Genomic DNA, 13,072 nt, shown 5'->3' on the forward strand with positions numbered 1-13,072 from the left:
GCTTTTCTGACCGGAGAGGCTTGTGGCCCTACTGAGGCCGGATTTCTGCCTCCCCAACGAAAGCAGTCTCCCTATTCTCTCTCTCATGTTCAAAGTCTAACTCTTTATCTCCTCCTTCTGGGAATTCTGACAGAGAAGGGAGAGGAGGCACAGTGGTAGCTACTGATAGTTTCTCCCCAGTGCCCTACTTTTCTAACTTTCCCAATTACTCCTCTAATTACTTGTCTAATTCTTTCATTTATATATTTACCATTCCTACTTCTGGGAATTAAGAGCAACATAAATGTACTTGAGCTAAGACTTTTTCCAACATCTGTGTTTTTTTGTTCTTGTTGTCTTGTTTTTTACTCTTTTTATTTTATTTTATTTTATTTTAAACCCTATTCCTTTCACCTGGAGCAGCTCTTGGCTGTGAACAAATTTTCTTAACCTGTGTTCCTTGTGTCTTGAGGGATTCCTTGAAAACAATTCATGTTTACTTAATGCTTGTCCCATCGTCTAGCCACTCTTCCTACCTTTCTTGGATCAGTCTCACAGTGCGGGTGACACTGGCGATTTCTGTGCGGATCTTCACTCACTTCCTGACGAAGTGGTGGTTCAGTGTGGGTCTTCACTCACCTCTTGACGAAGCGACGACCCACACTGAAGAGTGGTCTCTCTCAGTCCCCAAACTCAGAGCCACACGGTGGGCACCAGTTTGCCCCAACCTGCAGGGATAATCAGAGGGCAAGGGAGTGAGAGTGGGAGGGACAAGAAACATGAAGAATGAGAGCAAGTCAGTTTCCTGATCAAGCTCTGAAAAACTTTATTCAGGAGTGGCACTATAAGAAAGAAAAAAGGAGGCACCGAGGGAGGGGGAAAGAGCCCAGAGGCTCTCTGAAGGTCAGGTGGCAATCTTCAGCTCCTGGAACCAAAGGTCACAGTGTCCTCTCTACCCACAAACATTCTTACTGTTATTGACCACGAATGTTCTCTCAGGATTGTTTATGTAAGCTAGAAAATTTCAGCCATGGCTCCCGGCATGTGTATGTGTATGTATATATATGTATATATGCATATGCATATAAATGTATATTAAGTGTAATTAAATATATATTTCTTGCAAACTAGTATTATAATGGACTCAGTTAAAGAATTTGCTGTTTGTGTTTACAAAATAGGGAGAAACAATATGTATTTTGTCCTCTAGTTTTCCCACTGTAATTTAATTGGTATCTTAATACAGTTTGAGCAATCACATGGAAATATTGGCATTCTACAAAAATGCCAGTGTGAGGACCCACTGTTTTATTTCTTTTTAGGTGGTGACAGCTACTGGAACACTCGCTTTGGGAATCAACATGCCTTGTAAATCTGTGGTTTTTGCACAAAACTCAGTCTATCTGGATGCTTTAAATTACAGACAGGTATTATAATCTATAGTAACTCAATATATTAATACTATATAGCCATGAATAGTAAAAAACGTTACTTTGTAACTAATTTCTAACATGCCACAGTTTCTGGCAGAGCGTTGTAAGGGCCTGTCTGGAATGGAGGAAGCACAGGGCTGTGAGATTATTTGAGTGCTGCTGGGATGTGTGCAATCTTGGATTTGTTATCTAATCTCTCCTATCTGGTTGACCATCTCTACCCCACAGCAGTCACCCAAACTAAAGAGAGTGATTTTCAAAAGAGAATCCATATCAAAGATGATTGAGAAACATGTACTTTTACAACAACTGAGCATGGCTTTTCTAGTGTAGATCCATCTTTAATGCTTTTCTTGACTCGTGATACACACCGTTTCCAAACCACTTTCCATGGTCCCTGGTTGCTCTACAAGCTGTACACCCATTATTGACATACTTTGCCCAGCTCCAGGGACTGACCTAACTAGGGCAGCATGTAGTAAGAAAGGACAGATACACAAACACATTGAAGAGCCGGGATCAGGAAGACTTGCCTTTCTGATGGCGAAACTATATAACTTGGCAGCACAGTGTTTTTATTATAGACAGTTTTTCAGGGAAGTAGGATTATTGCATATAGCTGAATAAGGAGGCAAGTTTAACTGATCTTATGAGCATGCTCTTTAGGAGAGCAGTCTACAGGCATAATTATCTGGAAGGAGAAAGCTACAGTAGAATGTTTCTGAACACACTATCAACATCCAAACATAAAGAGGAATGATTTTCAATCCCTCTTATGGAATAAAGAGAGCTTTGCCATTCCCGTGGGGCTGAGACATTGAGTCCTTGTCATATTTTTTCCCACATCAATGGTATACATTCATATAGGACTTTGTTCATTCCTCCCAGGACCTCCTCAGCTCCCCACACATTCACTACAAAGTCTTGATCTTGAATATTAAGCATTTTGCTTGCTTTGGACTCCTTGTTCTATTCTGTTCTGCAAATAGCCAAGTTTGTCTGCATATGGTTTACCTTCCTGCATATAGTGTTCTGTCAATATTTCTGCAGTCAGCCTCAAATTTAGAATATATCCCCTAACTTTCAAATTATATATAACATGTATAATTATTATTAATAATAATACATTATCATATACTGTTATATCATATAATGTTATAGCATATATGATATATCATAGATAGAATATTATATCAATTGCCAGAAAGTGGCAATTATATATATTATACAGTATATAATATATCCATAGCATTAGATATATGATTTTATAAATATGTGTAATTCTGTATAGTATTATACAAATATGTGGTTTGATTAATGATGCGTGGGCTAATAGACACATTATTTAAAATAGCTCTGCTTCAGATGTGGTCAGTTTCTCAGATTTGAAATAGGTTAGCCTTTAGTTAACCTTTATATGCAGCATACTTGCTCAAAAGCAATGTAAAAGGCTTAATCTCTTCACACCCCCTTAGGTGATTCTCACACCATGATTCTGCTATATTTCCAGATGTCTGGTCGGGCTGGAAGACGAGGGCAAGACCTGTTGGGTGATGTCTACTTCTTTGATATTCCACTGCCCAAAATAGGAAAACTCATAAAATCCAAAGTTCCTGAACTTAGAGGGCAGTTTCCCCTCAGTATTTCACTCATCCTAAGACTCATGTTGCTGGCTTCCAAGGCGGATGACCTAGAGGATGGCAAGGCAAAGGTGCTGTGTCCCCTGCTTGGGCCTTGGTTTTCACTGCTGGCTTGGCTGAAATCAGCTCTGCTGTGTTGTTATTTGGCTTGCCATGCCTTTGGTGTCCTCTAGAGAGGGGGGGAGGAAGCTGGGGAGCAGAGTGACAAATTTTGTCTGTTTCCATGATCAGACAAAGTGTATGACTTGGTGGGCACAAAGGTTTGCCCGTGACCAGTCTCTTCGGTATGATAGGCACCATTATGCTGTACCAAAGGACTCTAGCTGTAATCTGCTTCTACCTTTCAGAAACAAGAATGATTTTTTTAATAATTGTAAAGTAACAGGTTTTTTTTTATAAGACAAAATCCAAATTCATTAAGAGTGTTTAGAAAATATAGAAAACTGAAAAATGAAACAAAACAAAATAAAACAAAAAGGTCTCATGCCTGGTTCCACCTGATGGTCACATGATTATTATTTTGCTGTTCTTGTTTTTCAGACATTTTTCCAAGGTATAATTGCTCATTTTATAAGGCAACGGACATAAAAAAAAATAATCAGAACACTGTCTTGATGCTTTGGGGTCAGAGAGTCTGAGACCATGAATTGGAATCTTGCAATTAGATGATTTGATTTCCACTTTAGGAACAAGGACTTGTGTTCATTTTCTCTCGGTTGTAATGTAATACCACAGGTGGAGTGAATTATGAAGAGAGGTCTGTTTTGCTTCATGATTCTGGAGGTTTAATGCTGAAGGGTGGCAACTACTGAAGTTCATTTTGTTTGAAGTGCCCCGAGTCACAAAACATTACATGCTAAACAGGAAACATGCAGGCAGGCTTGTCCCCCTTCCCCGCCCCCATTCTGTTACTCTTGTAAAATCATGAGGATTCCAACAAGGGAGCCCTCCTTTGATTTCTATTCACTCCCTTAAGTCCCAGACCTCAATATGCTAGCCAACATGGAGAGTAGATTTCAGGATGATCTAGGGACCACATTCAGACGACATCAGGACCTGTTCTTCCTAATTCTATATATGAATTATAACCAATTTAATCAGACTGCCTACTGGAGTGAAAATTTCTGGATATTTCTAATGGGTCTGCTGGTTTTGCAAAGCATTGTTTTGAGAAATTCTTCACTTCCTGGATATTAAACTCTGATTGTACATCTTGGTGACAAGTGCCTTTACCCACTGAGCCACTATATTAGTTTGGTTTCTGGTTTTTAAGTACATCTTCTAATAAGACTTATTTAAGAGTAGCTTAATATTATAGAATATTTTATTTCACTCATTATTTACTTATAAAATAAAACATTTTACTTATTTTTATAGTATATTTATGATTGTGTACATATAACTGTCACACAAGTGTCAGAGAGCACACATGCAGTTCAGAAGGCAACTTTTACAAGGATTCATGGGATTGAATTCTCATCTCTGGGCTTGTACACAAGCCCCTTCACCCGCTGAGCTATCTCTCTGACCCCTTGCTATTTTTCAGATACTTAATTGGAAGGTTCATTTTCTGTGCTTTGGGCTATTTGAGAAACATGATATGAAGCCTCTGTTTACTTGTGCCGACTTTAGAGTGTGGGCATAAACTCTTCAGACTGCGCTTTTTAACTGTATTCTTTTTTCATGGTGTGTCATGACTGTGTGTCATATGCTTTGACCACACACTCTCTCCATTTCTCTGTTGTATTTCTCAATTTCCTAGCACTGGTCTCCGTCCTCATTGCAAACACTCTCTCTTTAACCTTCACATACGTACATGTTTAAATCTAGAGACTCAATGAGAGAAAGCACGTATTGTGCTGCTCTGACTAGCACTTAGCTCTTAGGACTGGGGTTGCCTAGAACACATTTGTTCCATCTCCTAGCTAGGGCAATTAGGAAATCCCATTCCTCATACAGTTAATTTCACTGTTTTTTTTTTCTTGCCCACATACTAATATGAGCCTTTTGTTTTTGCTTATTTCAAAATTTTCCCCCAAGCTCTACCTTCTGAAAAGTAATTTAAACATGACTACTTAGCTGTTTTGTGATGATACAGTTCTGTCTTGCTATGCAAGTTGTTTTTACAGTGAGGAGGTTACATGTGCTCTCCACTTCTGACCTGTACACATGATGGGTCCCCCGTGGAGAATATATGTAACCTTTTCGTAGCTATGTTCAAGCAGTTGTTGAACTAAAAAGCTCTTAAATTTTATTTTTGTCAATTACCTCATTTTATTCAGTTTCAGTAAGTACATACATACACATACATATATGTGTGTGTATATATATATATATATATATATATATATATACATATGCGTATACACATACACACACATACACATATATGTATAAAGCCCCATTTCCTTTTCTCCTCCATTATGTTTTTTAATTATGAGAGAACATAACACTTGTCTTTTGGATTACTAATTTAGACCTTTATAATATCAACTCTGTTTATTTTATTGACATTGTTTGAGGCAGGGTCTCATGTAGTCCAGGCTGGCTTTGAACTCACTTCTGAGTGAAGGGTGACTTTATACTCCTGATTCTCTTGCCTCTACCTCCTCAGTGTGCTGGGATTACAAGCACGCGCCACTGTGTCTGGATCAACTCTGTTATTTAGGAACACTGTCATAGATTCTAATTATATTTTACTTCTGAGAGCATCCATAGAGCCCTCCCCAGGGAAAATTAGCATGCAGAACAGCAGTGGAAGAAAGAGGGTACTTTTTAATGCAGGCTTGCTGTGACTGGGGCAGCCTCATCACTGCAGACCTAGTGTAATGGAGCTAGGCAAGCTATGCATTGAAACTGCTTCTTTTTCTTCATTAGTTTCTTTATTCACTTTACATCCCAATTACAGCCTCCCAATCCCATGCTTACAAATCCTTCCTCCCATTACCCCCTACACCAAAGGGGAAGACCCTTTGGGTGCCACCCTGCCCTGGGTCATCCAGCCAGAGCAGGACTAAGCTCATCCTCTCACACTGAGGCCAAACCAGGCAGTCTACTTTTAAAACCATGTGCCACAAATAAATTGTTCCTCATTTAAGTTGCTCTCCTCAGGTATTTTGTGATAGCAGTGAAAATACAAATACATCATGCTAGTACAATGTTAATTTCAAGGTCTGTGGACACAGTGAACTACACAGTTAGTTCCTATCCCCAAACACTCTCTTGGTTCTTTGTTGTTTTCCAATTGCTGCCTCCTCTGATTTCAGCACACATGGAGAAGGGTGTGGTATCTTCCATAACCTACTATCAAGGAGTTGGAGAGCTCACACCTTTTCTCCCCCCATCCCCATCCCCGCCCCGTACTCTCTCCACCCCCAACACTTGTATGGACAATATAACCAAAGAAATAGTTCTTTCTTGTTTTGTATGTTGTTTTTAAAAGGACAGCTGTGATTCTTCCTGTATTCTACAAACTCTCCAACCTAGAGCAGACAGGTTTGCATTTGAGTGAGGCTAAGAATATTTGCATTTATTCTGATCTCACAAGTAGTTTAGAGAGAAGTTGAACACCACACACACTCAGTGCTGCTTGACACTTGAAATGAAGCACTCTTTTGGCTTCAACCAGACTCCTTCTACTCCTTTTTGAGTAATATTGCTAATACAAAATAGTATATCTAGCTTCCTCCCACACCCACTCCCCATAACTTGCTCACTACAAGCTCTGAAACTGGAATGTCTTTTATGCTCATATTGTTTGAAGACAGTTTTGTCTTAGTCACTTTTCAATCAATGTTATAGGACCATGATGAAGACAGCTCACAGAAGGAACAGTAGTTTGCTGGGGTCTTTAAAGTCAATGACCATCATGGCAGAAGCAGGGCAGCAGGAAGGCAGGCATGGTGCTGGAGTAGTGGCTGAGAGCTCACATCTTGAGACAGTATCATGGGGTAGAGACAGAGGGCTAACTGTGATTGTCATGGGCTTTTACAAACTCGGAGCTTACATCTCCTCAGTCTTCCCAAGCAGTTCCATGCACTGGGGAGTGAGCATCCAAGCATATGAGCCTGTGAGTTCATTTTCATTCAAACTGCCATGGTGCTCTTTTGTGTGTGTTTAAGAAAATATGAGCTGGGTTAGAGGACTGCTGTAGAATAAAGGAAATTGTACTAAATCTAACTGAAATTTGTGTATGGCTGCTGTGTTTTATGGTATTATTCATATTCTATATAGTTGGGAACCAAAAGGAGCCTTTAAGGACATCCCTTTTTCCTTGTGTGCTGTAGACAGGGGAGACAACATTTGAAAGAGTAGAGTGATAAAAGGAAGCACTCACAATGTTTCATTGTTCTTTAGAGGTATAGATCTTATAATTCATATATATATATATATATACACATATATACACATATGTATATTTAAGATAATATAGTGTTTGTGTTTTTGTATGTATGACATGTAACTAAGCCTGTATTATTTCTTTTAAAGACATTTCATTCACTCAGTGTTGCTAAATTAAAATGCTTTTTTTTTGTAGGCACTGTCAGTGCTGAAGCATTCATTGTTATCCTTCAAACAACCCCGAGCCATAGACATGTTAAAGCTTTACTTCTTATATTCTTTGCAGTTCCTGGTGAAAGAGGTACGAACCAACCCTGCCTTTCGTTCTCCCTCCTCACCCTCTGTTTGTGTGTAATAGATTTGCTGCTATCAAGATTTGTTTTTAAAGTAGCAGAACTTTGATTTTTTTAACATCTATTTTTTAAAGTTTGTATGTGTGTGTGTGTGTGTGTGTGTTTGTGTGTGTGTGCCTGTATATATAAGAAGGTATGAGAAGCCTGAAACTGGAGTTACAACTAACTAAGAAGCTCTATGTGGATTCTGGGAAACTGAGTTCAGGGTCTCTGAAAGAGCAGAATGTGCCCCTCACGGGGAGCCATCTCTCCAGCCCTAGATTGTGGGGTTTTTAACCATATTGCATTGTTGTAATCTTCAGAAGACATCACTTGTAATTCATATAATTATTAAAGTTGGCCAATAGTTATAATCTTATTAATATTATGGACTATTTGGACTATTTTAAACTGACAATGAATAGTTGACTTGTTGTTAGTTCTTTGAGTTCAGCCAAGCTAACAAATTATGTTTGTTCTTTAGGGGCATATAGATCAAGAAGGTAATCCTACAGGGTTTGCTGGCCTTGTCACCCATTTACATTACCATGAACCTTCTAATCTCGTGTTTGTCAGTTTTCTTGTAAAAGGCCTTTTCCATAAACTTTGTCAGCCAACAAGTGAAGGTAAGTTTTAGGACTGTGTTGTCTGTCTGTGAGTAGGTGTAGCATTGAAGTAATATTGTCATATTATTAGCATGTAAGTAATATATCCTAATTAGTATATGGGGATATATCAAATAATATATAACATGATATTTATGCAATATGTATGTAATAGGTATTTTACACACACACACACACACACACACACACACACACACACATCTTCCCAGGGTGGGAAAAAAACCTGATAGATTTATAGAAAATAAGAATTTCAGGTAAATGTTTATTCAACTATTACTTAAGAGAATACTAGTTAAGAATAATGATTTTGTATGAAAGCTTTATTATTGTGTATTTAAAGTAAAAGTTCAGTGATAAAAAATAGAACAACACTTTTATAGACAAACTATAGGCTTAAAAAATAAGGTAAAAATGAAGTTAAATAAGTATTAGTAGGGGTTTTATTCTGTTCCAATCATTTTAATGTCTTCACTACTGCAAATTGTAATGAGGAAAGTGCACTGCCATTAGGGTTCAGAACATATTGACTGATATACAATAATTATAAAACATTTACTTGTAATTAAATATAGTATGTGATTACATTTGAGTAATGACATAAGAAAGCATTGTTAAATATATAAAACTCAAAATTCTATTCACAGATAATCACTATTAATATATCTGTGATCATTATTTGCAATACCATTTTCTTTGAATATAATTGTATAGTATAGTTCAATAACTAATATTGAATTCTTTTGTGGTCTAGGTCAACTTATACATATTAAATATACTCATGTTGGACAAAAATTTTTAGAAATAATCCCATAAAGTTTTTTTTTTGTTGTTTAGAAAAACATTTGAATCCTACATTTCAAAATAAATTCTTTGCACAACATCTCTGAAGTAAATATTGCCCTCTTGTAATATGTGTACTTAATGATGTGTGTAACAATAACTTCAGTGCCTCTTACTTTGCCTTCTGTCACTAGCAGATGGAAATACTTTGTATGATACCTGCAGTCTTTATGCTTTAAAAGAATGTATCATGTTGTGGCTACTCAGAAAGTTCTGATCTCCAAAAATGTGTAAAAGAAGTCATTTCAGGCAACAGGAAGTGTGGTTGTGTTTATTGTTGTTGACAGGGGGAACTAAAATGGATAACTTTATAAACGATGCATAGAGAAGTTAAATTGACTGGTTCTTGCTCAAACATAACTAGTGTGATGCTAGATTCCAAGTTACTGACCATGACAACATTTTAGCACTCATAGTATTCTTGTGCTGTCAGATTTCGGTGCCTCAAATGAGCCGTGGCTCCGCTTGAGTGTAGGAAGGTTATCTGTGGGTTTAGTTTTGTATATTTTGTTGTTAGGCACTGAGATGTTGTTGAATAGATGAGAGAGGCTGTAGAGGTTTAAATGAGAGTGGGCCCCATATGCTCAATACTTGGTCCCAGGGAGTGGCACTATTTGAAAGAATCAGGAGGTGTAGCCTTGTTGTTGGAAGTGTGTAACTGGGGAGAGGGCTTTGAGGTTTCAAAACCCCATGGCAAGTCCAGAGTCTTTCTCCTTCCTGCTGCCTGTGGATCTGATGTAGAACTCTTCAGCTACATGTCCAGTGTCATGTGCTCTTGAGTGTCACCATGCTCCTCACCATAATGACAATGGACTAAACCTTTGAAAATGTAAACCAGCCCCAATTAAATGCTTTTTAAAATAAAAGTTGCCATGGACATGATGTCTCTTTGCAACAACAAAACAGTAGCCAAGACTTAAGTCAGTACCAGAACTGTGGTATTGCTGTGACAAGCCTGATCGTTCTGCTTGTGGGTGGAATGTGGACTTTGGATTAGGAAAGTTGTTTAACATTTTAAGTGGGGCGTAATAGACCATAGTAGTAGAAACAGGAAAGACAGTGGTGCTGAGAATAATGTAGATTATAACAGCTCAGCTCAAGAGGTTTCAGAGAAGAATATTAGTGGCCTGGAGACCATTTGTGATATTTTGGCAAAGAATTTTCTGCTCTTATTCAAAAAATATGCCGGAGGCTAAATTGAAGAGGTCTGGATTACTGACACTAGCAGAGGTGTCAAGGCAACCGAGTAGTGACTGTGCCTGGTGGTTATTTGTACTTACTCTTAGGCAGATCTATAATGAAACGAGCAACCTGCCCAAAGAGAAAGACAAAAGATTCAGTCTGAGGAGAAATGGAGCACAGGGAAGTGTAATGGAGCTAAGTCCATTTTTCAAGGAAATGAAGACTTTAAAGAAAAGCCAGATGCTAAATGTGATAATGGGAGCAGTGAGAAACACTCCACCCTGCTAAGCTCCCAACTTGTGAAAGGAATTAAAAAAACAAAACAAAACAAAACAAACAAACAAAAAACCGTAAACATTGAAGGGAACCAGCAGCAGCAGGAAGCTAATGCAAAGGTAATTCTAAGAAAGGACCATGCATGGTCCAGCCCTAGCAAGGAGTAGAACTCAGTCACATAATTCTGGCTTTTAAGGAGAGAATACAAGAAAGGGGTTGTGAAATCTCCCTCTGAGACTAAGACAAGCTGCTGAGTGAGGCCTGGTGTATGTCAGGGTTGTTACCACATGGACGCTCAGAGAGACCATTTCATGAAGCTGTGATGGTGAAGCATGGATTGTGTTGGAGCCCCCAAGAATACAGATGAAGCTCTTAAATTGTTACTAAAGAACATTATAGGAATTTCAGAATCCATAGGGGTATTCAGGGAAAGACACTGCTGAGATTTGCTGGTAGTAACACTACAGATGGATCTAATGCAGCTCCTCATTAGTTTGGCAAGTTGCAGTAGCAGGATCAAGTGGTGATCTGAATAGGAATGGCTCCCACAGGCTCATATATTTGAATGCATGTTCATTCAGGAGTGGCACTATTTGAGAGGGACCAGGAGGTGTATCATTGTTGAAGGAAGTATGTCACTTGGGGTGGGCTTTGGGGCTTTGAGATCTCAATCCAGGCCCAGTGGCTCTCGCTTCTTGTTGCCTGATCATTCAGATATAGAACTCTCAACTGCTTCTTCAGCACCATGTCTGCCTGAGTGTCACCATGCTCCCTGCCATGTTGGTAATGGACTAAACCTCTAAATCTGTAAACAGCCACAATTAAGTGATTTCTTTTATAAGAGTTGGTGTGGTCATTGTGTCTCTTGGTCACAGCACACTGACCAACACAGAGACATTGTAATAAATTTGGTTATTTCCTGAGAGATGGGCCAGAGTGAGTGAGATGTAAATCTGTGCATGGAGTAATTTGAAGCTGGAAAGAGAAGGATGTTAATGAAGGTAATAAGTATGGATGTAAATGCTGACATGAGAAGCAACTGCAGGAAAGGTGAGTCTATAGTTGCTATGAAATAAGCATTGCAATTTAAATGTGAAAAACCTGACCTAACCCCTCTTTACATATATGGCATGGAACTTTTTTTTTGTACAGGCCCAAAACGTTTTTCTGAAGATGTAATGGAAAAGCTGGTTTTGGTATTGGCAAATCTTTTTGGAAGAAGATATATCCCAGCCAAGATCTATGAGGTTAACCCCAAGTTTTATCAATCAAAGGTAAAAATCTTCTGATAAAATTGATTAGTAATAGTACACAGAGTCTGTCAGAAATGTGTCAAAAGCAATTGGATTTCACGAATATGGGATAATGAATATATTTTGTATATTAATCTGTTCTGTCCAGAAATACTGTAGCATTTATCTGTAACTCCAAGTCCCCCTCCAAGTCTATTCAAAGTTTACATGTCTTGAGGATAAATAGCATGAGAGCACATTCAACTCTTTAGTTGACTACATTAAAATGCAGCATTAATGAAAAGGTACACAGGGCTCAGGAGCAGGGAGCGCCATCTTGGTTCTGGGACTCCGCCGAACTTAGGAACTTAGTCTGTACAGGTGAGAGTGTGCACCACAGAAGCAGACAGCTTCTGGGACAAGCAGGAGCCACAGAGCAGCTGAGGCAGCACCCTTTTCGGGCCACCGACATCCGGCCACCCTCCCAGCCGGAGGACAGTGGTCCGCCCTGCACGGGAGCCCTCTGCCTCAGTAGCAGGGAGTGCCATCTTGGTGCCGGGACTCCACCGAACTTAGGAACTTAGTCTGCACAAGTGAGAGTGTGCACCACAGAAGCTGACAGCTTCTGTGACCTGCCAAAGCAACACAGCATCTGGGAAAGGTCCTGTTTTGGGCCTTCTTCTTTGGCCAGGAGGAGGTCCAAACACCAGATATCTGTGCACCTTCCCTGTAAGAGGAGATCTTGCCAGCAGAGAGTGCTCTAACCACTGAAACTCAGAGGAGAGAGCCTGTCTCCCAGGTCTGCTGATAGACAGTAATCAGAATTAACAGAAGGACAATCTCTAAACAGCGACAACTATAACAACTAACTTCAGAGATTACCAAATGGTGAAAGGTAAACGTAAGAATCTTACTAATAGAAACCAAGACCACTCACCATTATCAGAACCCAGCACTCCCACTTCGCCCAGTCCAGGGCACCCCAACACACCCGAAAATCTAGACCTGGATTTAAAAGCATATCTCATGATGATGATAGAGGACATCAAGAAGGACTTTAATAACTCACTTAAAGAATTACAGAAGAACATTGCTAAAGTGTTACAAGTCCTTAAAGAAAAACAGAATAACACAATCAAACAGGTAGAAGTCCTTAAAGAAAAACAGGAAAAGACAACCAAACAGGTAGAA

At 39.1% G+C, this 13,072-nt stretch overlaps 1 protein-coding gene across 3 annotated transcripts in view; it reads left to right on the forward strand.

Moving 5' to 3' along the window:
- Nucleotides 1-13,072, forward strand: part of LOC110300352 (probable ATP-dependent RNA helicase DDX60) — a 111,953-nt gene that overhangs the window by 81,820 nt on the left and 17,061 nt on the right. For 2 of the 3 annotated variants that reach the window (XM_021170508.2, XM_029480657.1), the window contains 5 exons: nt 1,302-1,406; nt 2,923-3,123; nt 7,590-7,694; nt 8,210-8,351; nt 11,802-11,923. In XM_021170508.2, the coding sequence (XP_021026167.1) occupies nt 1,302-1,406; nt 2,923-3,123; nt 7,590-7,694; nt 8,210-8,351; nt 11,802-11,923 (675 nt within the window). The remainder of the gene's footprint in view (nt 1-1,301; nt 1,407-2,922; nt 3,124-7,589; nt 7,695-8,209; nt 8,352-11,801; nt 11,924-13,072) is intronic. The other variant, XM_029480658.1, reaches the window with a different exon arrangement.

Source organism: Mus caroli, chromosome 8 (genome assembly GCF_900094665.2).
Source record: "Mus caroli chromosome 8, CAROLI_EIJ_v1.1, whole genome shotgun sequence".
In the NCBI taxonomy this organism is placed as follows: domain Eukaryota; kingdom Metazoa; phylum Chordata; class Mammalia; order Rodentia; family Muridae; genus Mus; species Mus caroli.